This window comes from Panthera tigris, chromosome D4 (genome assembly GCF_018350195.1).
Source record: "Panthera tigris isolate Pti1 chromosome D4, P.tigris_Pti1_mat1.1, whole genome shotgun sequence".
Classification (NCBI taxonomy): Eukaryota; Metazoa; Chordata; class Mammalia; order Carnivora; family Felidae; genus Panthera; species Panthera tigris.
Window position 1 is genome coordinate 59,691,302 of NC_056672.1, and position 26,432 is coordinate 59,717,733.

A 26,432-nucleotide genomic window follows, 5' to 3' on the forward strand; every position below is an offset into this window, starting at 1 on the left:
GAGGAAGCCCGAGGGGGCGGTTGCGTGTAGACCGGACGCCCTCGGCCTAGTGAGCTCCCAGACACCGGCTCTCTCGCACCTGAGCCCGTCAGGCCCACTCCGCACCTCTCCTGCCTGCGCTTCCGGGACCCGTCTCGAGCGAGTGCGCCTGCGCGCCGGACACTGCGCGCGCCTCCTTGCTGTCCTCGCACCGGCCGGCGGTCGGACAGTTCCTGCCGCTCTTCCCTCCCGGCTTCTCGGTTAGGCAGCGCTCCGGCGTGCGGCATGTCCCGGCGGCGGCACAGCGACGAGAACGACGGTGAGTGCCATCGGCCCTGCCGCCGAGGCCGCGCCCAGGCGGGAGCCGAGGTCCCGGGGGCTCGAGGGAAGGGATGGGAAGCCCTCCCCCACCCCACCCCGGGAGCGTTCGGGGAGCCACGGAGTGAAGGAGGGTGGCACACCGGGAGTGTGGCCAGGCGACTTCTGGAAAGCCCTCGCTTCCCCCCACCCCAAATCCTTTAGTCGTCGGCCTGGTGGATCTCTCTAGTCTCTAAGGACTCTTCAGGATTTGGTCCTTAGAACCGTCCAGTAGGGAAGTATACCTGGGTCTGTGCGGCCGTCTCTTACGCACAGTGACAGGGACCACTAGTCTCAGTGGCTCGTTTTGACCCTCAAACTGCACCTGTAAAGGGCCCTCAGAAGGGAAAGAACAAAGCGGTGAGTGGAAGATCTGACGAATTGCAGTCTGAGCTCTGCTGTACCGGTCGTGCGTTGGTCTGCCTTCTTTCAAACTGCAGGAAAAGAAATCTGTGTCTTATCCATACTCACGAGGTCACTAATAAACAGATGCACGTTGTTACATTAGATTTTGAACTGACTGCAAGCGCAGCGCATTTCCCTCGTGAAAGAGGAGTACTGGAAAACACACTGGAGAGCTCTTAGAGGTGTAGATCAGGGGTTCTCTATTCCATTTGGATCGTTGCGCTCCTAGGGATCATGATATTGCCACCATAAAAACCAAGGATAATTTTGCTAGTTAAAAACAGGAAAAAGGTGCTTACCTTACAGAAATCAGCGGAGAACACACACCCACCAGGAAAGAAACTAAGTAATTCTATTATATTACAGTGTAGCGCTATTTAAAAAGTGTGTGGTGTATTGGTTAAGAGGCCAAATCAGAGGATTTAAGTTCAAAGCTAGACCCTATCATTACTTCATGATCTTGCCCAGGTTTTATCGCTTCTGTAAACCTTAGTCTGTAATATAGAAGTATATTACATACCTCTTCTCAGTTTGTGAGGGTTAAATGAAGTAATACATGTGACATATCTCATGATGATATTTACTTATTTATCATCGGTTAATGCTTAAGAGGTGATAACCTTTCGCAGGTGTCAACGATGTAAGAAAAAATATGGAAGAAAATTTTTTAATTAATTTTTTTCACTAACATTTTCCTCACCTTGAATCTTGGGACTTTTAGGAATATGAGCAGAATCACATGTGTTTAGTTTCATTTGAAAAAAAGTTTTTTAATGTGGTTTTTTTTTTTTGAAAGAGAGAGACAGAGCACGAGCGGGGGAGGGGCAGAGAGAGAATGAGACACAGAATCAGAAGCAGGCTCCAGGCTCCGAGCCAACAGTACAGAGCCTGACTTGGGGCTCAAACTCAGGAGCCTTGAGATCATGACCTGAGCGAAGTCAGACGATTATTTGAGCCATCCAGACGCGCCTCATGTTTTGAGTTTTAACAACGAAACATCAGATTTCTGCTAGAGAATAGCTTGAGAGGATATTCTAATCCGGCCTTATCTGACACCTAAGGGTCCAGAGCTTTAGTATAATAAACACGGAGACACAGCCTGCAGTGGCTTGACGCCAGTGAAAGCAAGTCCGGGGCTGTCATCAGGACACAGGTATTACTCCGCTGCGTGCCTAGATTTTTTTGTCGTTGTTTAATACATGAGGCTTATTGCATAACATACATACTGGGCACAGAAAATACAGCTTCCCTATGCTTGGAATTCGATTAATCAAAAACTAATGCTTGAAATGATCGCTTGGGATTCAGGGAACTTTCAAGTCTTTTAAAGTTATTCCCTCTTTCTTTGCTTCTCTCATACTTTCTTTTCTCCACTCTTCTCGCTTCTAGGGCACCTTAAAGGGAGAGAAAATGTTTCCAGAGGGCAACCTGGAGAATTGAATGTGAATATGTACAAAAACAACTTTTGCTTTTGTTATTGTGATGGTAGCAAACTTTTCTTGGGAGTTAGTTTCTTTTAATACCAGATGGCCAGTAAATCATGGTCCGTTCGGGTCTTGAAGCAGGAACCTTGGAATAAATAATAGAAAGAAGTAACATGAGTTAATTAAACTTTATTCTGGTGAATAATTTAGTAGTAGGGGCAGTTCATAGTTCCTCTTGGATACTATACCGAATCTGAAACTTTTATGAATTGCCACAACTTGGGTAATGATCAACTAGGGTTTACCCTAAACAGTGATCTGAATTTTTTAGTTAAGCTTCTACTGATTTTTTTAAAGATCTGAAATAGTAGATGCCTAAATGTTTGAGACTATTTTAAAATAGGCTGAATTATAATAGTCCTGATTAAGTAGATATATCAGCATTTCTGGATTGTTGTCAGCTCTTATCAGTCACTGGCTGCCATGACTTTCCATGTGCTTGACGAGATACGATCGTTTATTCAACAAAAATTACCAGTGCCAAGCACTGTCCTAACTACTGGCATGCAGTAGTGGACAACATGAAGATGAAGCCTCATTTTCCAGACAGAACACAGTCAAATAAAATAGAATGTGTCAAATGGTGTGAAGTGCTACAGAGAAAAGTAAAAGCAGGAAAAGGGGGTAGAGACTATTGTTGAGGTAGAGTTGCTGTTTATGTAGGTTGATCAGGTAAGGCCTCACTGAGAATGGCATCTGATCTGAAGACTTGCAGGAAGTAAGGGAGCAAACCAGATGGCTGTATGGGGAACCATGAGTGCAGAGGACTTAAGGCTGGACCATTCCTGTCATGTTCACAGAAAGCAAGGAGGCCAGTGGTGCTGGAGCAGAGTTGGAGGAGTGAGGAGGGGCTGAGGGGGAGTTGTAGGAGCTAAGATAAGAGGTAGCAGAGGATCAGCTCATAAAGGGCAGTTTTAAAATTGTATCTCTTTGTTGAGGCTGGAGTGTCCAGGATCCAGGGAAACAAGTTAGGAGACTATACCAGTGAAGTTCAGCTGGAGTTCAGTTTATAAAGAAGGAAAGGGAAGTCCTAAATGGGAAATTAGTGTGTGTGGATACTGGTCCACTGCTAAATCTAACTCATTTCTTAGAATCTCCAAGAATGTCTCTGGAGCTTTGCAGTTATTACAGGATATGCATACAATAGCTGTTGAGTACATTGTTTATTTTGTTATTCTAAGAAAGTATTTATATTATCCATAATCTTTGCCAAAAACCCATAATAACTCCCTTTTCAGCCACTTAGAATTAGGTCCTTGTCTTTTAGACCGTGACTGCTTTTTTAACTTCACTACAGAAAAAAAATATAATTAAAAGTGAAGGGATTTGTTACTCCAAGGAAGAGTGTAGTTTGTATACAGGCTGGTGATCACCTCTGCTTTAAAGCTGCAAGATCAAGGTACTCTACTTTTTTCCCTTTTACCTTGTTGGTTTTGCTACTTTACTTTCTCTTTTACAGGTAGGTCTTTGTTTTCCTGCTTGTGTTTTTCATAGTAAGTAAAGATACAAGATGTAGTACAGTGTATCCTTATAAAGTTAGGATCACCTTACAGGGAAAAAAATTACCGGTGTATGAAGATCCTGTCAGATGGGTTTTGTTTTTTTTTAATTTTATTTTTTTTTAATGTGTGTTTATTTTTTCTGAAGGAGAGAGACAGAGCGTGAGCCTGGGAGGGGCAGAGAGAAAGGGAGATGCAGAATCTGAAATGGGCTGTAGGCTCTGAGCTGTCAGCACAGAGCCCAATGCAGGGCTCAAACTCAGGATCCCTGAGATCATAACCTGAGCTGAAGTCGGATGCTTTACTGACTGAGCCACCACCCAGGCGCCCCTCAAATGGGTTTTAATAAAGATCTGCGTCTTTCTTCTATACTAGCCAAGACTGTCAGAGTGAAGTGGCAATATGTAACTTGAATCTATATTGTAAAACTTCTACATAGTTACACTTAATATAAACTCTATTCTTGCTTTGGGAGCTACCATGGATATGTTTTCTTGGGGGTATATGAGAACATTGAGTTAATTCCTCAAATTTTATCCTTAATGAGGGTGCTTTATTCTGTGTACCCAGGTTATCCTCTGAGTTCAATATCCTGGTACTGTCCATGAGTTCAGATGTGTCTATAGTTTTACCACCCCCCACCTTCATATCCTCACATATCTCAGGTGAGAGTGGGGCATATCTTCTTAATATGTTCTGCCTCTTCCCATTCTCTAAACAAAACTTGTCCTTTGATACAGTCAAAATGGGAAGAGAGAAAATAGGAGTTGCAGTTCAGGGAGGACTATGTACTTGTATTTTCTAGTTTGTCTTCAGAAATCCTGCCTTCTCTCCCTACAGCATTATTTTCTCCTTTTCTACATTACCAGAGGGTCTGGGAATGTTGCTTTAAAGACGGGGGTATGATTCCAAATTAATTTGGGAACGAGCTAGCTGGATAGTTAATTTAGGGAGGATGTGGAAGGTGGGATGTGAGATAAAGGGTTGGCAGAGTAGATGGGCTAGAAGGAAGCGAACGGTAGTTAAAAGTTTTAAAAAACAATCATAAAAACCAAAAAAACTGCTCTTATTTGGCTAGTTTTTTAGCATCTGCATTTTCCCAACCTTACCAGAAATCTGGTTCTGAAGAACGGCCATTAGTATATTCTGCTTTCTAGAACAGAGTTGCTCAACATCAGCACTATTGACGTTTCAGGCTGGATTATTCTTTGTTGTTGGGAGTTGTCCTGTGCAATGTAATATGTTTAGCAGAATCCCTGGCTTCTACCCACTGGATGCCAGTAGCACTCCCCCAGTTGTGACAACTAAAAATGTCTCCAGAGATTTCCACGTGGCCCCTAGCGGGGACAAAATCTCACCCAATTAAGAACCACTGCTCTAGAAAAAGGCTATTTTAGCATCCTGGCTGACAGCTTACATAAACATTGCATTGAAAATGCAGTTTTTTCAGTGAATAAATCCTGGAAACAGAAGACCTTTTTGTGAAAGTTGGTGGTGGAAGCTTTATAGATCCTATGCATACTTGAGAATCGAGGTCACTGATTCCACTGTATCACACATGTCCACTTTACATGAGCAGATATCTCTGGATATCTCAGCTGTCACATTGCATGCGTGTTACTTTTTTTTTATGGCATTATCCTCTCAAAACTATGTTCATTTGTTATTTAAGCCAGATCATAATGATAACTAAGAAGTCGGGGGGTCAAAGCACATAGTGCTTTACCCTGTGGCCTTTTATAATATTTCCATCAGGTCCTATCTGGATAGTAATAGATTGGTTTTGTGCACCTTGAGTTCAGGTGGCGCCTGAAGATCATTTCAGTCATTGGAGAGACTTTTAACACCAAGCTTAGAGTAGTCAGGTACTGTGTTTTATGACAATCGCTGTATATTTCAAGCCAGATGTTACAATGGCAAGTAAGTGATTATGAGTTCTGTAAAAATGGCTCAGTTTTGGCTCTACAAGTCTGGAGAAGATTGAAGTTATATTTAATTACTCCTGGTAACCCTATATCCAGATTTCCATTATTAATGCAGATCCCCAGCACTGTTACAGACCATTGCTTCCTTGTCCACATGCTGCCCTGATAATCTAATTGGTGGAAGTCAAAATTGAATTACGTTGGGAGACTGGCCAACGTTGTGTTTACCAACAACAACATGTTCTGTATTTAACACTATTCACTTCAAACTTTTAAGCCGTAGATTATTCCACAAAAGGATACAAGGTATGCGTATTAAGGTTTTAAGCAAAATGGTAAGAGATGTTTAACAGTAACAGTCTGAAAAATAATCCAATGCCTAAGATTGATTTGTAGTTTGTTCAGCCTGAATTCTTCAGCAACCAAAAGGACACCTAGATGATTGGTAACGATTTCAATGTGGTAGATCTTTTTTTTTTTTTTTTAAAGATTCCGTGAATGATAACCAGTTTTTGAACATAATAGAACAGTAGTTAAAAGTAGGAAATCATAAAACATATACTTTCCCCCACCAGTTATTCGATACAGTGCTCAGGACTTTTCTTTGAGTATGTGTCTGCTGATTGTAATTCCCATTATTTGGGACTATACCCTAATGCTACATGTTCTACAGAACCAAAGCTATTATTAATTACAGAGTTGAAAGCTCAAACACTTGTAAAACTAGTGAGGAATCCTAATGTCTTATGCTCCCTTTCCTATGTTTTGACATTTTCCTTTTTTAACCTGGTTTTCATTATTAGAATAATGAGTACTACTGGCACTAAGAGGCTTTAGGACCAAGCAACTGAAAATCAGTGAACAGTTCAGTTTAAAGAATGGGAGTAGCAGTACCTGAGTGGTCTAGAGAGTATTCTAACTACTGGTGGTTAGGATGTTGTAGGCACTGCTCCTGCCTATCACAGAAGTGCACAGGGCTGCTGCATTGCACAGCTCCATGGGGCACTGTTCACACAAAAGTGAACATAACTAATGCCTCTTGCAGTTATTATAGTGTCCCTGGGTATGGAGGTCTTTGGTGGTTCTAGCCCAGTCTGAAAAGTGGTGGGTCAGTTAAGATCTTGTCCTGTGTGTAAAAAGTAGGGTTTCTGGCAGGGGAGAGATTAGAGCGTTAAAAAAGTTAAATTAAATTTGTGATACCGGACTCATCACGTCATGTTAATTTTTTTACATTGTTGAAACAGGGGGACAGCCTCACAAAAGGAGAAAGACCTCTGATGCAAATGAAACTGAAGATCATTTGGAATCTTTAATATGCAAAGTAGGAGAAAAGGTATGTGCAACATAGGCACAGACTGTGAGGGGCTTATGGTTGTAGTTGACTTTGTTCGACTGATTTCTGCAGCTGAAACTTGGTGATCTTAGTTTTAGGCAATCTATATCCCAAAGTAAATATATTAAAACCCTTGGGGTACAGATAATTGATAGTTCAATGTAATTTTCATAGAATATGAATCTTGGAAGAGACCTTAAGGAAAAATCCTTTCAATTTATAAATGAAGAACCAAACAAGTCCTGGTTACTTGAGGTAATTTGCTGAGAGGCATATGTTAAGTGAATCAGTTACAGAGATAAAAGAGAACCGATAATGTCCTCACATTTCTAATTCTGCTACCTTAGACTGCTTGCTTTTAAATTTTCATTCATTCTCTTTTTATGGATTTCTAAGAACAGTAACTACCCCAATTGATTTATAGTAAACCTGTCATAGTGCCTTTTACAGATAAGACTTTAACTTTTATTATGATCACTCAGAAAATTTTAACTAATTGCCGAGTATTTAACAGATATTTAATATGCTGTCCTCTACAGAGTGCCTGCTCTCTGGAGAGCAACCTAGAAGGCTTGGCAGGTGTTTTAGAAGCTGATCTTCCTAACTACAAGAGCAAGATCTTAAGGCTTCTTTGTACAGTGTATGTATGCAAAAGATTTGTGAGTCCAGGTGATAATGTATTATCTACTCTTAAATGCTTTGGGAGTGTTCAGAAGATGTGTTTATATTCCATGTATTTCATTAGCTTTCCTTCTAATGGGAAACTTATACAAATGGAATGACCTTTGGTGAACCTTAGCGATAAAAAGGACAAAATTGAGCATTTTCCTTAACATTTTGTTTCTTGGAACCTTATTATCATTTGAGTTGACTGTTTTCACATTCAGAGATTTTCTTTTAAGCATGTACACTTAAATATATACAACATATAGAGTTTGATTTATATATTAAAGTGGTAGTACTAAACAAATTTGGGAACTGGTCACTTGAGTGATAGTCCTTTTCAGAAGACTGGAGAAGTTTTGAAGCTATTAATGGACATACTCTTTCTTCGACTTAGGTTTGCTAGAACAAATATTATTTAATCTGTGAGTAAATTAAAATGGGAAAAGTGTTATATAGAATCATGAAACAGTCTCTCCCAGTGATGGAATTAATCCTTACTCTCTCATCTCTCAGATGGACCTTGATCACTATGAATTATATGCTCTGCAAAGAAGTAGTTATGACTTTTGGATAAAAGGGGTCTTTGTACTGTACATGAAGTTATAAATCATGAGGTATTTTAAAATTTCACATATGAAGGTGACTTGTAAGTTACTATTTCAAATATTCTAATTAAATAATGCTACAGCTCATTTTTGAAATTTAAAAATGTACACGCAAATCAAAGTTACCAGTGGATTTCATTTTAACCTCACAAAGTACAAATAATTTCGGTTATAGTTTTTAAAAGAAATCCAGTTTATATTCAGGAAGACCTGTCCTTAGACTAAGAAATGACTAAGACAAATTAAAATGCCTTCTGTTTTGGAAGCATTTTTTAGAATGGAGTAGATTTATGTTTAAACTGTGATGGAAACCATGGTTTTGGGGGTGGCGAGGAAGGTTACTATCAGTGTAAGTGTTTTTTGTTTTTTGTTTTTTGTTTTTTTTTTAATCTAAATTGTCCCTTACACTCTGCTAGGCGCGTTGGGAAAACACAAACTGTGTGTGAGAATTTGATCATGAGCTCCTTCCTGTTTGCTTTTCTTTTTTGAGATAATTTTAAAGGCTACCTAAATTAGGAAGCAACATTTGCTTTCTCCAAACGTTTTTTACTGTAATCCTCTTCCTTGCTTTTCAAATAACTGTAATGAAAATTAGCACACTTGGAGTAAGCAATCTGGGTTGTAAAGAAATTTTACTGTGTCCAAGTACCATGTTGACATTCAGCAGTTTAACTGACAGGAACATAGCTGAAAGTGGTGTTAGTTCTGAATATTTTCTAAGCAACTAGAATAGTGTTTCTGGAAGTAGAATTTTGGTCCTGTGACATTTGGTTAGCTAAGTTTAGAAATAGTGAGTGTTTCATCTCCCCCTTAATGATTCTGCGTTAAAGAAACTTGCTTCACCCAGCATTCACCAGATGTTTTACCATGGAAACATTTTCTGTAGGATTGCTTTTAGAGTCCACTAAATACATTGGAAGATAAACTGGTCTAGCATTAGTTACATTTATATTAGTTTGTTAAGTTTATAATTAAAATGTTTTACTTTCTTACATCTTGGATTAACAAACCAGAGTTGAAATGAAAAATTGCAGGCATCATGTCTGCAACTCCTCTCAATATTTATGCCTTTTCTGAAGTAGTTTTAAAAACACAGCTCAAAGTTAATAAAATGATAAAAAATTTGCATAATGTGGAATTGAGCACCGTAACATAATGCTGTCGTTTTGGGGTTTTCTTGTTGTACTGGGTTCTCAAATCAGTGCACGTCTGTTACCTGAGAAGCTGACAATTTATACAACATTAGTTGGACTGCTGAATGCCAGGAATTACAACTTCGGTGGAGAGTTTGTAGAAGCTATGATTCGTCAACTTAAAGAATCATTGAAAGCAAACAATTACAATGAAGCTGTATATCTGGTAAGTTACTTTTTTAGTATATTACGACTTAGTGTTGGGATGGAGGGAGGAGGTGAGCTACAAGCAAGGAATTTATCCTTTCTCCTGAAATACAGTTCCTGCTCACCACAGTAGCTGCTCTTGTGAAACCATTCTCACTAAAGGTACCATAGAGCTCGTTACCAAGTCGGGTGACTTCTTTTCACTCTGAATCCTGGTTGACATTCCTGTAAGCTCGTGCTGCTTTACGCTCCTTTCTTGTCTGGGTTTCTGCACCACCTCCTGCCGCCACCTACTGTCTATACCTCTGTCTCCTTCTACTGGGTCATCTTCCTTTATGCTTTACATTTTGTGTTTCTCGGGATTCTGTCCTCATTTCACTTTTTTTTTTTTTTTTTTTTAACGTTTATTTATTTTTGAGACAGAGACAGAGTATGAACAGGGGAGGGTCAGAGAGAGAGGGAGACACAGAATCTGAAACAGGCTCCAGGCTCTGAGCTGTCAGCACAGAGCCCGATGCGGGGCTCGAACTCACGGACCGTAAGATCATGACCTGAGCCGAAGTTGGATGCTTAACCAACTGAGCCACCCAGGCACCCCTTCACTTTTCTTTAAACACACCTCTTGAAGCATTCTCATTCTCTTTTATAGCTTTGTAAACCATGTTTATTTTGGTGACACCACCCTCTTCCTGACAAGTTGGTGATCTGTATGTCCTGCTTCAGCCTTTCTTTTGAGCTCTGGCTTCATGTTCCAAATGCTACCTGGATAGCCCTGAGGTATCTTGCCTGGAAGTGCCTAAATTAATGCATCATTCTGTCTTCAGCCCACGCACAGTGTCTGCTGTCTACTGCATAATGCATCTAGGGATGAGCATTAATCTTGGTCTTCCCTTTGCCCCCTCATCCTGTAAGCAGCCCCCAAGTCCCATCATTTCTGCCTCCTAAATTTTTGTCTCATCTGTCCCTTTTCCTTTATCTGTAGGGCATCTGGCATAGTTCACGCCTTCCTTCTCATACCATTTTTTTTTCTTTTTTTTTTTTTTAAGTCAGCTCTATGCCCAGTGCAGGGCTTGAGCTCATGATTCTAAGATCCAAAGTCTCATGCCTTACCAACTGAGCCAGCCAGGCACCCTCTTCCTCTTCATGTCTTAAAACAGCCTCTTAACTGATCGTTTTGAAGTTAGATTCTCTACCTTTTTCACTGTATCTTCAGGGTCACCAGAGTGGTCTTTCTGTAACTCTCCCTGCTTATGCTGGTTATGGATTACAAACCTCAGTTCCTTCCCATTCTCCACAGTGGAAGGTCTTAAACACCTGTGCACAATATGGTTCATTGGGTTAGGAAAAGTAAATATTTATCTTAAATGGAAATGGAATTAATAAGCTTTAATAATATGTAATACATAGATTGACAGTGGGCCAGTATATATTATATATGTCATGTGTAATATTTATATTACATATAGTTATGTTGGGAGCATGTGATCAAGTTCTTTAACTGAGTGTACACTACCAAAAAAGGTAGACACCAATCAGGCTGTGAGATTAAGTCCAGACTCCATAGCCTGACCTTTTCTGGTTGCCCCGATCTGTTTCTCTATCCTTGCCTCCCATACACCCTCCAGCTATATCGCAATTACTTGCAGATCACTGAATACATCTTTTTGAATCCTTCTGCCTAGAATACTCTTGTTGCTCTCCACTTGAGGTATACTTCAATCATCCATTACGGCCAAGCCTAAATGTTACCCCTTCTATGATGCTTTCCCCTCCCCACCCCCCATCACTGTTCCTAGAGCACTTTTTATTTACCTTTTAGTATAGGAGTTATGCCTTCGGATTGACATTATGCTCGTCCCACTAGACTGTGAGCTCCCACACGACAGGGACTTTAAGAGCGCTTAGCAGTGGCACACAAAGGACACCCAACAAATATCTGTTTAGAAATTTTCATTTCTATAGTCCAGTGAAAATTTTTTCACAGAGAACAGAAAAGATTATAAGTTGAGGTAGCGATATTACAGTCTAGGTTCTTAGTGTAGCATGGAGTGGAAACCTATAAATGCACATTCCTGTCCATAATGTTTTTGCCACAAAAGCAGCCATAGACCTCATATATGAGAGTCCTGTGTTCCATTCAAGTTTATTTGTGGACACTGAAATTTAATTTCATAGAAGTTGCATGAATCATAAAATATTCTTTTAGATTTTTTTTCAAGCATTTAAATAATGAAAAACTATTCTTAGTTCCAGGCTGTGCACACGAAAAAAGGACAGCAGGCTATATTTGACCTTGAGGTTTAGCTTTTCAGACATGTGGTTTCAATCATCACAAGATTGCTTATTTTGTGATTATATTACATTTAGATTTAATAGAAATTGTTTTCCCTAACAGGTCCGTTTTTTATCTGATCTTGTGAATTGTCACGTCATTGCTGCCCCATCCATGGTTGCTATGTTTGAAAATTTTGTAAGTGTAACTCAGGAAGAAGATGTACCTCAGGTAAGAAAACCTGAATCTTGTCTGTATAGTACTAGGAATTTTTTACTGGTAACCCTTTAGTAATAAAAACTAAAAGATACCGGTAGGTTATCACACATTCTTAATATCTAGAAGTTAAGTCAACTGCCATAGTGATTGGTTCTCATGACATCTGTATGTTAATTTAAATGACTGTGTCTAATAAAACTAACACAGAAATGCTCTGATTGAGCCAGGTGTCTTACCTAAGCCCTATTAAATAGCCTCTATAGGATTTCATTCAAAATGAGTACAATAAGAATGAATATTAACCAGCACATATTTTAAGTTTGCCTTTTTAAAAATTCTTCAGGTGCGGCGGGATTGGTATGTGTATGCATTTCTGTCCTCTTTGCCCTGGGTTGGAAAGGAGTTGTATGAAAAGAAAGACGCAGAGATGGACCGCATCTTTGCCAACACTGAAAGCTATCTTAAGTAAGAGCACCTTTTATAGTTCTTACTGATGTGATGTGTTATATTTTATCTGTTAGTAATAACCATGTCAGTTCCATTTCTCAAAAGATAACCTGTAGAGTTCCCTATGGCTTTCTCTAAGTAATCTCATTCCCTTACTGTTGTAATTTACTGAGACCTCAGAATAAACAAATACGTTTGCTTACTTTGCTGGTGCAAGGGGTTTGGTAACATAGCTCCTTTTAAGCTGCTTTTGTGTATGTTGGCAAAGGCATAAAATATCTTAACATTAGTGGTTCTCAAAACTTAGTGTGCGTTAGAATCACCCATGATACTTAAATGTGCTCCAACCTAACGTTCAGACCTGCTGAATCACAAGATCTGAGAGGTTTATTAGCACATACAATGTATTTATTTCATGTAAGTTAATCCTATACCAAATCCTTAAAACAGTGGCTCTTAACTTTCACCCAGCCCACATTTCTTGAGAAATAGGATACATTTCAGTTAAAGTCTCATTCTTGGGCCCCTGGGTGGTTCAGTCAGTTAGGCATCCAACTCACAGTTCATGAGTTCAAGCCCTTCATTGGGCTGCACTCTGACAGCATGGAGCCAACTTGGGATTCATTCTCTTTCTCTCTCCCCCTCTCCGCCCCCCCCTTGCCCCTCCCCTTGCCCCTCCCCTACTCCCTCTCTCAAACTTAAAAAAAAAAAAAAGGCCTCATATCCTCCTATTACCCACATCTTCCAAGTGGATGTAAAAACTTTGTCTTATTAGGTATAATACTAACAATAGGCGTTGTTCATAAATTTAGGCTTAATTACCCAGCAGTGTGATAACGGTTTTGTGTCCCCTTAAGTTTTTTCAGAGTAATTTTGGCTTTTGGCTTTTGGTTTTTGGTTTTTTAATTTTTTGTCACATTCATTTACTTTTGAGAGAGAGGAAGAGACGTGAGCAGGAGTGGGGCAGAGAGAGGGAGACACAATCCGAAGCAAGCTCCGGGCTCTGAGCTGTCAGCACAGAGTGTGACATGGTTCTCGAACTCACCATGAGGTCATGACCTGAGCCGAGCCGGACACCCAACCGACTGAGCTACCCAGGCGCCCCAGAATAATTTTAAGTTTCATTTTCTATCTATTAATAGGTAATTGACAGTTACAAAAAAACTAAAATAAACGTAAAGATAAAAATATGCTTTGTCGTTATATTAACCTACTTTTTTTTTAATTTATTTATTTATTTATTTATTTTTTTTTTTTTTTTTTCTGAGAAAGAGAGCATGAGCAGGGGAGGGACAGAGAGAGAGGGAGACACAGAATCAGAAGCAGGCTCCAGGCTCTGACCTGTCAGCACAGAGCCCGATGCGGGGCTCGAACTCACAAACTGTGAGATCATGACCTGAGCCGAAGTTGGTCACTCAACCGACTGAGCCACCCAGGCACCCCTATATTAACCTACTTTTAAGTGATAAATTTTTTAAATGTTTTTATATTTTTGAAAGTTGTAGTGGCTTTCTTTTTAATGTAGATGTTTGCTGGGACACTTGGCTGGCTCAGTCAGTAGAGCCTGCAACTCTTGATCTTGAGGTTGTAAGTTCAAGCCCCACATTGGGTATAGAGATTACTTTTCAAAACAATAAAATTTTTAAAATAAATAAATAAAATATAGGTGTTTGCAAAAGAATAAAAATGAAAGAATATGAATATCCTAGCGTTTGAGTGCATGTCCTTCCCCTTTTTTATACAAATAGTAGTCCAGTCTACACACACTGTTTTCAACTTGCTTTTTTTTTATTCCACCTAATATAACTTGGATTTGTTGCATAAAAGTGTATAGCTCTATGTCCTTTTTAACAGCTGTATAATATTCCACTCTTTTAATGTACCATAAGTTTTTTGGTCCCTTATTGGTAGACATTTAGGTTATTTCCAGTCTTTTGCTATTATAAATGTTTCAGTGAATATCCTTATATATGTCTGTGTGTACATGTACGAATATATTTGTGGGAGGGGGTGAATTCTTAGAACTGGCTTTGCTGGGTTACAGTGCCTTAACAATTTTAATTTTGGTAGATTTAGTCAAATTGCCTCCCAAAGAGATTATACTCTTTTGTATCTCCTCTAAAAAGATTGTATCAGTTAGTCCCTCTGCCAGCAAGGTCTGAAAGTTCAATCTGCCCACATTTTGACAATTTAATTACATTATCAGAATTTTTCATATCTGCTAATCTGATAGGTAAAAGTGTTATTTTACTGCTTTAATTTGCATTTTATTAATTACAAAACAGGTGAAATCTTTTCGTGTTGCTAAAAACCTAAGTGTACATTTTTCATTTTTGTCTTTAGAAGACGCCAGAAGACTCATGTGCCCATGTTACAAGTATGGACTGCTGAGAAACCGCATCCGCAAGAAGAGGTAAATTGATTTGCGCTCTCTCATGACGCAAGCACGGTCAGCTCTGGAGTGACATATTCCGGATCATTCCACTTACATACCTTAGCTACTTTTCCACACTTCCTATCCAGGTCCAGCTCCTCATAGCCCTGGGCATATAGTGGATTTTTAAAAAGTGTTAGAATATAATCGAAGCATTTCCTCTTCTGTGGGATTCCAGATATCATAGAGTTGAGATCTTTTTTATTTAAATGATGTTTTTATTGAAAGTGTAAGTGGTAACAACCTCAGGTAGGTAGGCTTTATAAAGTAATTAAAGACAAAAAGCACTGTTCTTTGTACTATATTTAACTGCAAGCTAGCTTACTTTTGTATCCTGTATTTTAGAAGGTACTGACTTTTGGTTTATTCTAGTCAAAATGTTTTTTCCTATGACCTCCAAATATATATATTAATTATTAAAAATTAATCTGTCTTTAGTATTTAGATTGCCTGTGGGCCCAGATTCAGAAATTGAAAAAGGATCGTTGGCAGGAGCGGCACATCCTAAGACCTTATCTTGCCTTTGACAGCATCCTGTGTGAAGCCCTGCAGCACAACCTGCCTCCTTTCACACCACCGCCTCACACGGAAGATTCGGTGTACCCGATGCCAAGGGTCATCTTCAGAATGTTTGATTACACGGATGACCCCGAGGTGCGTTACCACCTGAGAGTTCCTGTCAAAGGGCCCGTGTTGCATTGTACTTGTGGTTTAATCCTGTTTGAATCATGCCTGTGATACATGTTAATCTCAAGTGGTTCGTTATCTGAGAGGACCAACAGGAGTGAAGTTAATGGCTTAACTTAGTGAATGGTTTCTCTGCGTGTGCAAGCACTTCTCCTTAGCACGTGTAAATAGTGTGAGAGTGCAGTGCGCATGTGAGTGTGGGTTCACCCGCCAGACTCGTTTGAGTTTTAGTCCTGTTGTAGTCAGATCCCAGCTGTGTGGTCGTGGGTGAGTCAGTTTCCTCTCTTAGTTTCCTAATGGAATAATAATGGTATGCTCTAATAAAGTTTTAATGAGGAGTAAATTACTAACAAGTAAAATGCATAGGACAGATTGTGACACATGAGTGCTCAGTAATATTAGCTATTATTCTTAATAAGGCTGTTTTTCAAGAAAAATCCCCAGTTTTTGAGATTATCCATCTCACTCTAACCCTCACAGCTTGTCTTACTATTCATATTATGTAATTGTTTTTTCAAAAACATTATAAAATATTTTTAATTTGAAAACCCTAAAGTTTAGTATAAGCTGACTATAGTTTTTACATATACATATTCTTTATTATGAAGTCAAATTAGCAGCCATTACACTTTAACAGTTAAGAAATGTATAATTTTGATATGGACCTTTGGTATCAAAATTTACATTTTAACTATCCTTTATTTTATATATTTGGGTGACTGCTTTAATAGCTAAACAGCAAGCACGGTGATCACTGGGTTGGTTTTGGCTAAAGTACCATACCGTTGCTTAGTACATTCTAGTTAACAGAGAGCAGGATTTGTCAGCCTTGGCACAATTGACATTTGGGACTGGAGAATTTTTTCTGGTGCGGGGCTGTCCTGTGATCTGGAGGATGATTAGCAGCACCCCTGACCTCCACCAGCAGCATCTAGAGGGCAAATGTCAGGTGTGACAACCACAACAATCTCCAGAGATTGCCAGGTGACCCCTGAAGGCAAAATTGCCCCCATTTGAGAGCCACAGGCATAAAAACCAGTATTACCACCTGAGGTCAAACTTCAGCTTTCTTTCTCCTGTCCTCTCTTTTCTGTCTGATAAATTGCTTCTGACCAGTGAAAATTTAGTATACGTGTAATCTATCTCCGAGTAGAAAATCGTCAGATAATCAGTTTCATATACAAAATTATCAGCTTGCTACCCACTTTGGTATATTTCATATATAGCGAAATGCTTTTAGTCAACATTATGTGATTGAAATCTAATTTACCTTTAAGATGGCTGGAATGTTTGTGATTAGGCATTTGTTCATGCAAGGAGAACTACAACAGGACCTCAAAATTTGTTTTTCTTTTTTCCTTTTTTTGTTTTTGTAATTTTTGTTTAAGAGAGAGTGTGTGTGCCAGTGGGGGCAGAGGGGCAGTGGGGGAGAGAGAGAGAGAGGGGGGGGAGAGAGAGAGAGAGAGAGAGGGAGAGGGAGAGAGGGAGGGAGGAGAGAAGAGAGAATCTTCAGCAGCCTCCATGCTCAGTGGGGATGGAGCCTGATGCAGGGCTCAATCCCATGACCCTGGGATCATGACCTGAGCCAAAATCAAGAGTCAAGAGCTCAACTGACTGAGCCACCCAGGTGCCCCAAAATTTGTTTTTTTTTAATTGATTGTGCCTCTGTATTTATACTTAATTTATAAGTACACTTCCTTAACGTTTATACTTAATTGGTATTGCCTCCCTTATATGCCCATTTTCCTTTGCCAGAAGAGCATATACCTATAAAATATTTTTTCCCCTCAAGATGAGGATTTTGTTTTGTCCTGGCCTTTGAAAAAAAATGTTTATTTTAAAAAATTAAAAATTAATAGAGATTAAAGTAAAGGTCATTAAGAGTCCACAATAGTAAATAGTAAGTAAATAAATTCTTTGAACCTGTTTGCTATGCATATACTTTAAACAAATATCATGCAGGTAGTTTTCTAACCATTTTTTTGAACAATGTAGTATGTTTGTTTTTCTATGCATGTATACCTTTTATGTCTATACAGTTTGAAATAGAATATTTCCTCTCCATATTTATTATGGAAGTTAATCCACTCATGGTTTAAAAAGTCAAACTATAGAGGCACCTGGGTGGCTCAGTTGGTTAAGGGTCTGACTTCAGTTTGGGTCATGGGTTCAAGCCGCACATCGGGCTCTGTGCTGACAGTTCTGAGCCTGGAGCCTGCTTTGGATTCTGTGTCTCCCTCTCTCTCTGCCCCTCTCCCACTTCTCTCTCTCTCTCTCTCTCTCTCTCTCAAAAATAAACATTGAAACATTTTTTTAAAAAGTCAAACTGTATGGAGCTAATAATACAGATTCTTTGGCTTGAGATGGGTGATGGTAGCCTGGTGTCGGGTGCTAGAAGAAACGCTGCAGCTGACACTCATGGTCTTGTAGTGAACATGACAGTGAGATTTGCTGAAATAGTTTTCACACTTCTGAACTTTTAAAATCCTCAGCACCCAGTATAGTGTGTGGAACATAATAACCTCTGGAATATTTGTTGGATAAATGAAAGTAAGTATCTTTTTCTAGCTTGCAGTATATATACATTTGCTTTTCTTCTCAGGGTCCTGTAATGCCAGGGAGCCATTCAGTTGAAAGATTTGTAATAGAAGAGAATCTTCACTGCATCATTAAGTCCCACTGGAAGGAAAGGAAGACTTGGTAAGATTGTTTTCATGGTAACTTTTAGAGTGGAGAAAAAGTAGCAAGTTTGATTTGGTAAGAGCAAAATGTATATAAAGAGTGTAAGAAAATCTTCCTCTTTCTGATGCTCTGTCCTTTTAAAAAATAAAACCAATCTCTGAGAAGACTTCTTTGCTTTCTCAAGGCCCTTCACACTCAAATAGTCGTTGTCCAGATGCTTTAAGGTTCTATAGTGCTTTATAGTGATGTGCACATGATGTTGGCTTTTTTGTGTGGGTGTTTGCCAAAGGCTATGGACAAATTAACATGAATGACCAACTGGTTTTGGTGTGAATGTCATGGGAATAAATGAATATTAATAGTTTTCTAGCACTTAGATATCAGGCTTTGGAAGTTTTGTTTTAGTATTTCCTTAAGCCTTGGAAAGTTTTGGTTTAGATTGTAAGATGGAAAGAAGATAGTGTTTTGGGAGCGATCTGCTCAGAAATTTTGTAGTAGATCCTAATATGATTTCTTAGTATTATTGGTTATACTTCTTTTTTCTTTGAAGGAGTTAAACAATTTGTGCTATATTTAAGTGAAGTACCTGAAATCTGGAGCATTTCAGAAAAGATTTCTTTCCCTTGTATCGGAACACTGCTTTTGCAACTGCTTATTTGATTTTTTATGTATCTTTGTGTACTTACTAAACTTCAGTTACATTGTTTATAGTGCTGCACAGCTGGTGAGCTATCCAGGGAAGAACAAGATCCCCTTGAACTACCACATAGTTGAGGTATGCATTCCACGTGGAGCATGTGTCTAAGTTTCTGAATCTTTCTGCTGATTTTAGAGTGTAATTGAGTCTTGGCTTTTTTTTTTTTCTTGCAACTTATCAGACCCTGAAAATTAACACAGGAGTGAGGAAAATGCTTTTGGTTTTGGTGTTCTGTTAGCCATGTTAGTAAAGAGAAAAGAGGAGGTTGAGACCAGTAGCCAAATGGAATTTTGAGTTGCCCATAAATTATTTATATAGTATGTCTTTATTCATGGATAGTTATCATAGATAATGTTGTTACCTCCAGTCCTGTCAGTACATTGTCCGCTTACCAGATGTATAATTGGCTTGAATAATTTAAAATATTGTATTACTTTACGCAGATGACCTATCCTTAACTGATGTCTATCTGGCCTCTTATTACTAGCAGACCTCTAACAAGTATATTATTTTGTGTATTCCTAGAAAACAAAAGAGCCAATTGTTTTTGGAAGTAGGAAGAATAAATAATGCTTTTGACCCCATATTAAGTCATACAGAAGGGCGATAGTAGTAAAGTTGAACACCTCGTAGAGACTCATGTTCTGAAAAAGAGTGTTTTCACTTGACACATGAGTCAGACTGTCCGTTGCATTATTCCTTTATGTAAAATACTCATGTGATGTATTATTTAAGATACACTTTTTATTCATACTGTACTTATGTGCTTTCTTGAAAATACTGCATCTGTCCTATCTTTATAAAACTTGAGAGTATGTTTAGGCTATGAACTTGACTCGTTGATGTGTCAATTGAAATGCAAAACATAAATAAGTTAGGCTATGAACTTGACTCATTGACCTGTCAGTTGAAATTTCAAATCTGAAAAATGTGTGAAAAATAATCAGAATGAAGTATAGAAGTATGGGAGATGGGGGTGAGAAGAAAGAGCACAGACCAGGCTGTAGAATTCTAGGTAGGTGGTCCACAAATTATACAGGGAGGGCAGAAACAAGTTTCTGAGCAACAGTCATGGCAGAGAAATCTTGGGCTACCAGAGAGATTTCTGGGCACCGATTTTATTTTATTTTATCTTATTTTATTCATTTTAATGTTTATTTTTGAGAGAGAAACAGTGTGAGTGGGGGAGGGGCAGAGAGAGAGGGAGACACAGAATCTGAAGCAGGCTCCAGGCTCCGAGCTGTCAGCACAGAGCCCGACGCAGGGCTCGAACTTAAAAACTGCAAGATCATGACCTGAGCCGAAGTCAGACGCTTAACCAGCTGAGCCACCCAGGCACCCCTGAGCACCAATTTTACAAGGTAGCAGCCTGGAATGACTTGACTGTCTTCTGTTCCTATCCTCAGAGTCTAATAAGGGTTTTTACTACTTACAAGAATGAGACCCTGGTGGATCTGTGAGTGCTGCACAAATCAACTCCAATACTTCCAGAGTTGGAGTTAATTGCATGGATATTCTTATTTAATTGAGATACAATTTTTATTACAGTATTCAATTACAGTTCTTCATGTTTTAAAGAACATTATTTTAAATATTAAAAAGTAATTCTTCTTTCATTAGAAAGGCCATGGAGTTAGAGTTTACATTTAGAATGTTGAGGTCTTTCTGATAGAAGTGCGTAGATACCTGTGGAATTCAGTTCTGACTCATGATTCTTTTATAGGTGATCTTTGCAGAGCTGTTTCAGCTCCCGGCACCCCCTCACATTGATGTGATGTATACCACACTGCTCATCGAGCTGTGCAAGCTTCAGCCTGGTTCGCTACCCCAAGTTGTATCCTTTCTGTGGTTTGTAAACTTACTCTCTTTGGCCTGGCTTTAAAAGATTATTAAATATTTCTTACTGTGGGTTTAAATCACTTCATGAAAAATTTGGCATTTCTTCAAAAATTAAGCATACATGTATCACTCAATCCAGCCATTCCACTCTTAGGTATTTACCGAAGGGAAATGGAAGCACGTTTCTCTACAAAGACTTGGGCGTTAATATTCATTGAAACTTTATTTGCAATAACCTAAAATGAGACAATTCAAATATCAGCACATGAATGTATATACAAATATGTCATATCTATACAATGGAATACAACTCAGTAATAAAAAGGAACAAATTTTTGGTGCAGGCAACAATTTGAATAAATTAGAAAATATTTATGCTGAATAAGAGATACCAAACAAAAATTTATACTATATGATTCCATTTACACAAAATTACTAGAAAAGTAATCCAGTGATAGCTGACCCATATTTGCTTGCAACATGGGGGAAGAGGGGAAGAAGAGGCTATAGGGGAGTGTGGGGAAATTTTGGAGGTGATGTCAATATTCTCTGTCTTTATTTCCTGGGTGTATATAGGTCAGATTTATTGTACGTCATTGATAACTCTAGAGCAGTTTTTAAAAAATCAATTACATTAAAAAGATACTCAATATTATCAGTCATTATACAGACTTCTAAGAAATGTTATTTTTTTATCACAACTTATTTTGAAGGAGGATGAGGAATAGTTTTCCTTATCCTCGAATTCCCAGCTTGCACAGGCTACTGAAATGTTATACATGCGTTTGGACACGATGAATACTACGTGTGTAGACAGGTATAGTAATTGCCTTAGTTCTATACTGATTGTTAGCAGCTCTGCTCCCTGTACTTTATACAAGAATTTGATCAGCAAAACATTTGCCTTCTTAAGAGTTTCTAAGTTGATTTTTCTTTCTCGCCTCCTCAAGATAATCCTTTGTATAATAATAAAACTCATAGTTGTAACATTACATTTTCTAGTCCAACTTTCAATATGAAATAATGACCATGCTGAGGTTTTCTTTAATTTCATTCATTGTTCATTTGTTTGGTGCTTTGGTATAGCTCTACTTTTTCTTCTGTAACTGGGTATGTAACTTTTAAAATTGGCTTTATGCTAACTAATTCCTATGCAGGAGCAGAATCTAATACAGTGTATCATGTATCAATATATGTTATATATGTATTTTTGTTAATACTGTCTGCTTTTAAAATAATTAGCTTCTAGATAACTACAGCTTGAAGACTCAGTTTATACAAAAGATCATATTGGATTTTTAGAGGTGTGGTAATTACGTGCCCACTGTCTCCTTTTTGGAGAGGCTTGTGTGCTACCTTTATCAGCTGGTACTCTTTCTTACCTCTTTTGGTCCCCCAAATGAGATGGGGACAGGTACTGAACGTTTCTCCAATTTCCACAATCTTTCTTTTTTATTTTTCTTTTTCAAAGGAGTGATTTTTTTAAAATACTTTTTGAGAGCGCAAGTGAGCAAGGGGCAGAGAGAGAGGGAGAGAGAGTGTGGAGCCCAAAGCAGGGCTTGAGCTCACCTGATGCAGGGCTCAGACTCAAGGACCATGTGATCATGACCTGAGCTGAAGTCAAATGCTTAACCAGCTGTGCCATCCAAGAGCCCCTCCATGATCTCTCATGTCATTGTTCAGATTCCATTTCTGAAAGTTATTAGTAAGGACTATTCTGTGTCAGACCTATTATCTTGAGTAATTTCAGTGATTGAAGTTACAGATTTCATCTGTAATTTCATGGATTACAGATCCATGAAGGACATGCTTTAAGAAAGTGTCTTCTGATTTTTCTCCCAGTCTAATAAAGCTAGGAATTGTGTTTTGTCATTTATTCAGCAAATATATGTTGAGCACTTAACAAATTTCACAGCATTATACTAAAGTGATTTCTGTTTGGTTAGATCACTTGTATTTTTAGGGGGAAAGAGATGGTATATTTTGTGGTGAAAAGGGCATAGTGTGGTGATGAGAGACTATACTTTGGCTCTGCCATTTATAAAATGTTTTATCTGCAATTCCTTTGATCTTTTTTGGGGGGGGTGCTCTGTTTCATTGTTAATGAAATGGGGAAGATAATGCATTACTTGAGAGAACTCAGCCGTGTGTGTGTGTACACAAAACAGGCATTCAGATTGTATCTGTTACTAAAAAAGGATAGTACTTTTAGAAAGACTGAGATACGGGACTTATTTTTTGGAGAAGACGAATGGTAGGATTTACAGAGAAAAAGTTAGTGGCAGGAGAATTTACAGCTTTGGTTGAGTATGTGCTTCTAACTCGATAAAACAGGGTTTTAGTCTGAATCATTACATAAGTTTCTGTTACAGATTGCAACCATTCATCCTTTCTGTCTCCCCACTGCTGCCCACTCCTCTCTATAGGTTTATTAATTGGTTTTCCCATCATCTGAGTAACTTCCAGTTCCGTTGGAGCTGGGAAGATTGGTAAGTGGTGGCATGTTTTATCTTTCCTTTCTCTGCAGTCTTCCATAATAAAACTTAGTATCTAAAGCTGTAACACAAAAGCAGTCTTCTTCAAAGTCTGAAATATCTAGTTCATTTTTGGTATTTACATATATATAAATAACTTATGTACAAGGAAACTTGTAGCTAAGTACACATTAGGTATAAGTGCAGATTATGTGTAAGAAGTTATAAAACTAGCTTTTTTCTCTTTAGGTCAGATTGTCTTACTCAAGATCCTGAAAGTCCCAAACCAAAGTTTGTAAGAGAAGTTCTAGAAAAATGTATGAGGTAAGTTCTTTGTGTTTTCTGCTTAGCTTAGTTCTCCTAAGTTCTTTGGGGGTTTTTTCTCTTCTGTGCATGTGTGATGTATGTCCAGAATATCATTTTTTAAATCCAAGTACTTCCTCTCTTCCCTTTCAGTTTTAATCAAGATTTAGGCTAAAAAAATTTAAGGAGACTTGTCATCTGGATTCCACGTGAATTAGGCCAATAAATCTTTTGTTTTTTGTTTTTTTTGTCAAATGTACTTTGAAATAATTTCACATTTCAGGAAAGTTGCCAAAATAGTGCAAAGAACTCTGTACCCTAGACTCCCTGGTTGTTAACACTTTACCACATTTGTTCTAATGTTCACTTCCTTTTCCCTGCTGTATACACCCACCCACTACACTGGACTCTCTGAAAACAAGCGGCAGATGTGATGTCGCATCGTTCTTTAACAGTCCGTTGTATCTTCCCCCGAAACAAAGATGCGCTCCCAGGTGGCCGGCACACAACCCTCCAAGTCAGGAAGCTGGCTCTAGTGCAGGAATCTGACATCCAGCCCCAAGACGCTGCTGAGATTTTGCCAGCCATCCTGATATGTCTGTTCTCTTTCTGGTCCACAGTCCTATCCAGGACCACACAGGTAGCGTTTAGTTGTCATTCTCTTCACATTCTCCCCTTGACCAGTTGTTCGTTCTTGTTTTCCATGCCCTTGTCAGTTGTAAAGAAGTTAGGCCTTTCTTTCTTGAGTTCCCTGCCCTGTCCCCCCCCCCCCCCCCCCCGCCTCCTGTGTCTCCTGCCCACACTCAGGACCTGTGCTGTCGGTGCTTTTCGTCACGCGTCCCATCAGGAGGCACATGAATCTCTCCGCTGACATGTTAACCTTGATCACCTGGTCATGTCAGTGTCTCCCAGGCTTCTCCACCTGAAATTCACCGTTTTTCTCTTTGTAACTAATTAATAATCTGTGGGTGATAATCTGAGATTATACTCATATCCTCTTCTTCATCAAACCTCTCCTGACAACTGTTACTTTTGTCCGCCACCACTATGATTGCCCAGTAATGATTCTTTTTCCAGGTTTTTGCCCACATTTGTTAGTTGGCATTCTCCTGTAAGAAAGAGCTTGTCCTTTTTTGCCCATTTATTTATTCCTGTGTTTATATATTAGTAGAGACTAATAGATTTCTATTTCATTCAGTGAGTTCCAGTCTATTACTGTCATTATTTTGATGCCCAAATTGTCCCTGATTTGTTTATTGGGGGAGCCCCTTGTGGCCCCGGTGTCCTTTTTTTTCCTCTCATAATATCTCCCTCCATTCATTAAGCATTTCCTTATTTTTTTCATAAGATGTTCCAAGCTCATGTGTTTCCTTGCCCCTCCCCTGGAATCATCTATTTATTCACAGAGCCCAAGTTTTTAATAATGGAGTATGGTATTTAGGAACCAAGATTTGGACTCTTGATGTGCTAGTTACTGTTGGGATGTCATTGATTCTGGATGGACAAAGGTAGTACATGCATTTATGCGCACACACATACATACATACCTTTTTATATCCACTTAGGTGTATCTCTCCAATTCCAACTCAGCTCTTCACTTTTCTCTAGCCTTCCCTTTTGCCAGGATTTTTTTTTCAAGTGTATTTATTTTAGGGAGAGTGGGAGTGGGGCAGAGAGAGAGAATCCCAAGCACGGTCTGCCCTGTCAGCACCGAGCCTGTTGTGGGGCTCTAATCCATGAACCGTGAGATCATGACCTGAGCCGAAATCAAGAGTCAGTCACTTAACCGACTGAGCCACACAGGCGCCCCTGCCATGATTCTAAACACCCTTTCAGGCAATAGGAAACTTGGCTCCCATTAGCCTTGATATATATTTATTTGCTACAGTGTAACCACTCTCCTCATCATGGAGACTAGGTCCTCTGCCCCACTTTACCCCAGTACCACTCCATATCCTTGGCCACCAGGCTTGTGGACCCACTGGCCCACCCCTCATTGCAAACCAGTAAATTTTGAAGAAAACCGGAGGTTTGTTATGCTGTCGTGACAAAAGCTTTAAGGACTTGTTTTCCCCTTTGGCTTCTTGGTTGTAAGCTGAGTCCAGGGTGTTGGAGATGGGACTTTCCTGGTAAGTTGGATGTTACCATAAATAATGGAACTAACGAACAGCATTTTCTGAGGCTCTCATTTGCATTGTAGGTTGTCTTACCACCAGCGTATATTAGATATTGTTCCTCCTACCTTCTCAGCTCTGTGCCCTGCAAACCCAACCTGCATTTACAAGTATGGAGATGAAAGTAGCAGTAAGTAATAAAGTAAATCCCGTTGTCTTTGAAAAGTACTAATGCCAGTATTTCTGAAATCCATTATTTAAGGTGGAGAAAGTAAACTTTTTCTTTTCTTGGGTTTTTTTTTTTTTTTTTTGTCTGTTTGAAAGGTGATCTACAGTAGTCAGTATTTTGTTTGCCCTGTCATCCTTTGGAAGATTCATGACCTACTTAGTTATTACTTGTGAACTTTTTTCTTAATATTGCTTATAATGTTATATCCATGACCTTATTTTAAATATGCTGCTAAGTACAGCAAGTTGAATTTAAAGCCCAAACTTAATAAATGTCCTGGCGGTGGAGATTATTTGACTTGGTTGTCCTGTGGTACCAGTTCAGGTGTGGGAACATAGGTGCACACGGGATACATTCCGACCAGCAAGAGGCCTGTAGAAGGAAATTCTTAAATACGGTTTTCTTACTTTTTGGTCACCTCGTGTCTGAGATTATGCTATGA

The 26,432-nt window shown here is 39.0% G+C and overlaps 1 protein-coding gene across 2 annotated transcripts in view; it reads left to right on the plus strand.

The window, feature by feature from the left end:
* Nucleotides 1-18: 18 nt before the first annotated feature.
* The window catches only part of NCBP1 (nuclear cap binding protein subunit 1), a 37,887-nt gene continuing 11,473 nt past the window's right edge, over nt 19-26,432 (plus strand). The window contains exons 1-15 of one of the 2 annotated variants that reach the window (XM_007089293.2): nt 19-298; nt 6,894-6,982; nt 7,522-7,622; nt 9,456-9,612; nt 11,989-12,096; nt 12,428-12,549; nt 14,875-14,944; nt 15,404-15,619; nt 18,255-18,352; nt 19,046-19,109; nt 20,755-20,865; nt 21,623-21,687; nt 23,297-23,359; nt 23,594-23,668; nt 25,848-25,951. In XM_007089293.2, coding sequence (XP_007089355.1) covers nt 265-298; nt 6,894-6,982; nt 7,522-7,622; nt 9,456-9,612; nt 11,989-12,096; nt 12,428-12,549; nt 14,875-14,944; nt 15,404-15,619; nt 18,255-18,352; nt 19,046-19,109; nt 20,755-20,865; nt 21,623-21,687; nt 23,297-23,359; nt 23,594-23,668; nt 25,848-25,951 — 1,477 coding nt within the window. In that variant the 5' untranslated portion in view covers nt 19-264. Of the gene's footprint in view, nt 299-6,893; nt 6,983-7,521; nt 7,623-9,455; nt 9,613-11,988; nt 12,097-12,427; nt 12,550-14,874; nt 14,945-15,403; nt 15,620-18,254; nt 18,353-19,045; nt 19,110-20,754; nt 20,866-21,622; nt 21,688-23,296; nt 23,360-23,593; nt 23,669-25,847; nt 25,952-26,432 lie in introns of those variants that run through there. The other variant, XM_042964942.1, reaches the window with a different exon arrangement.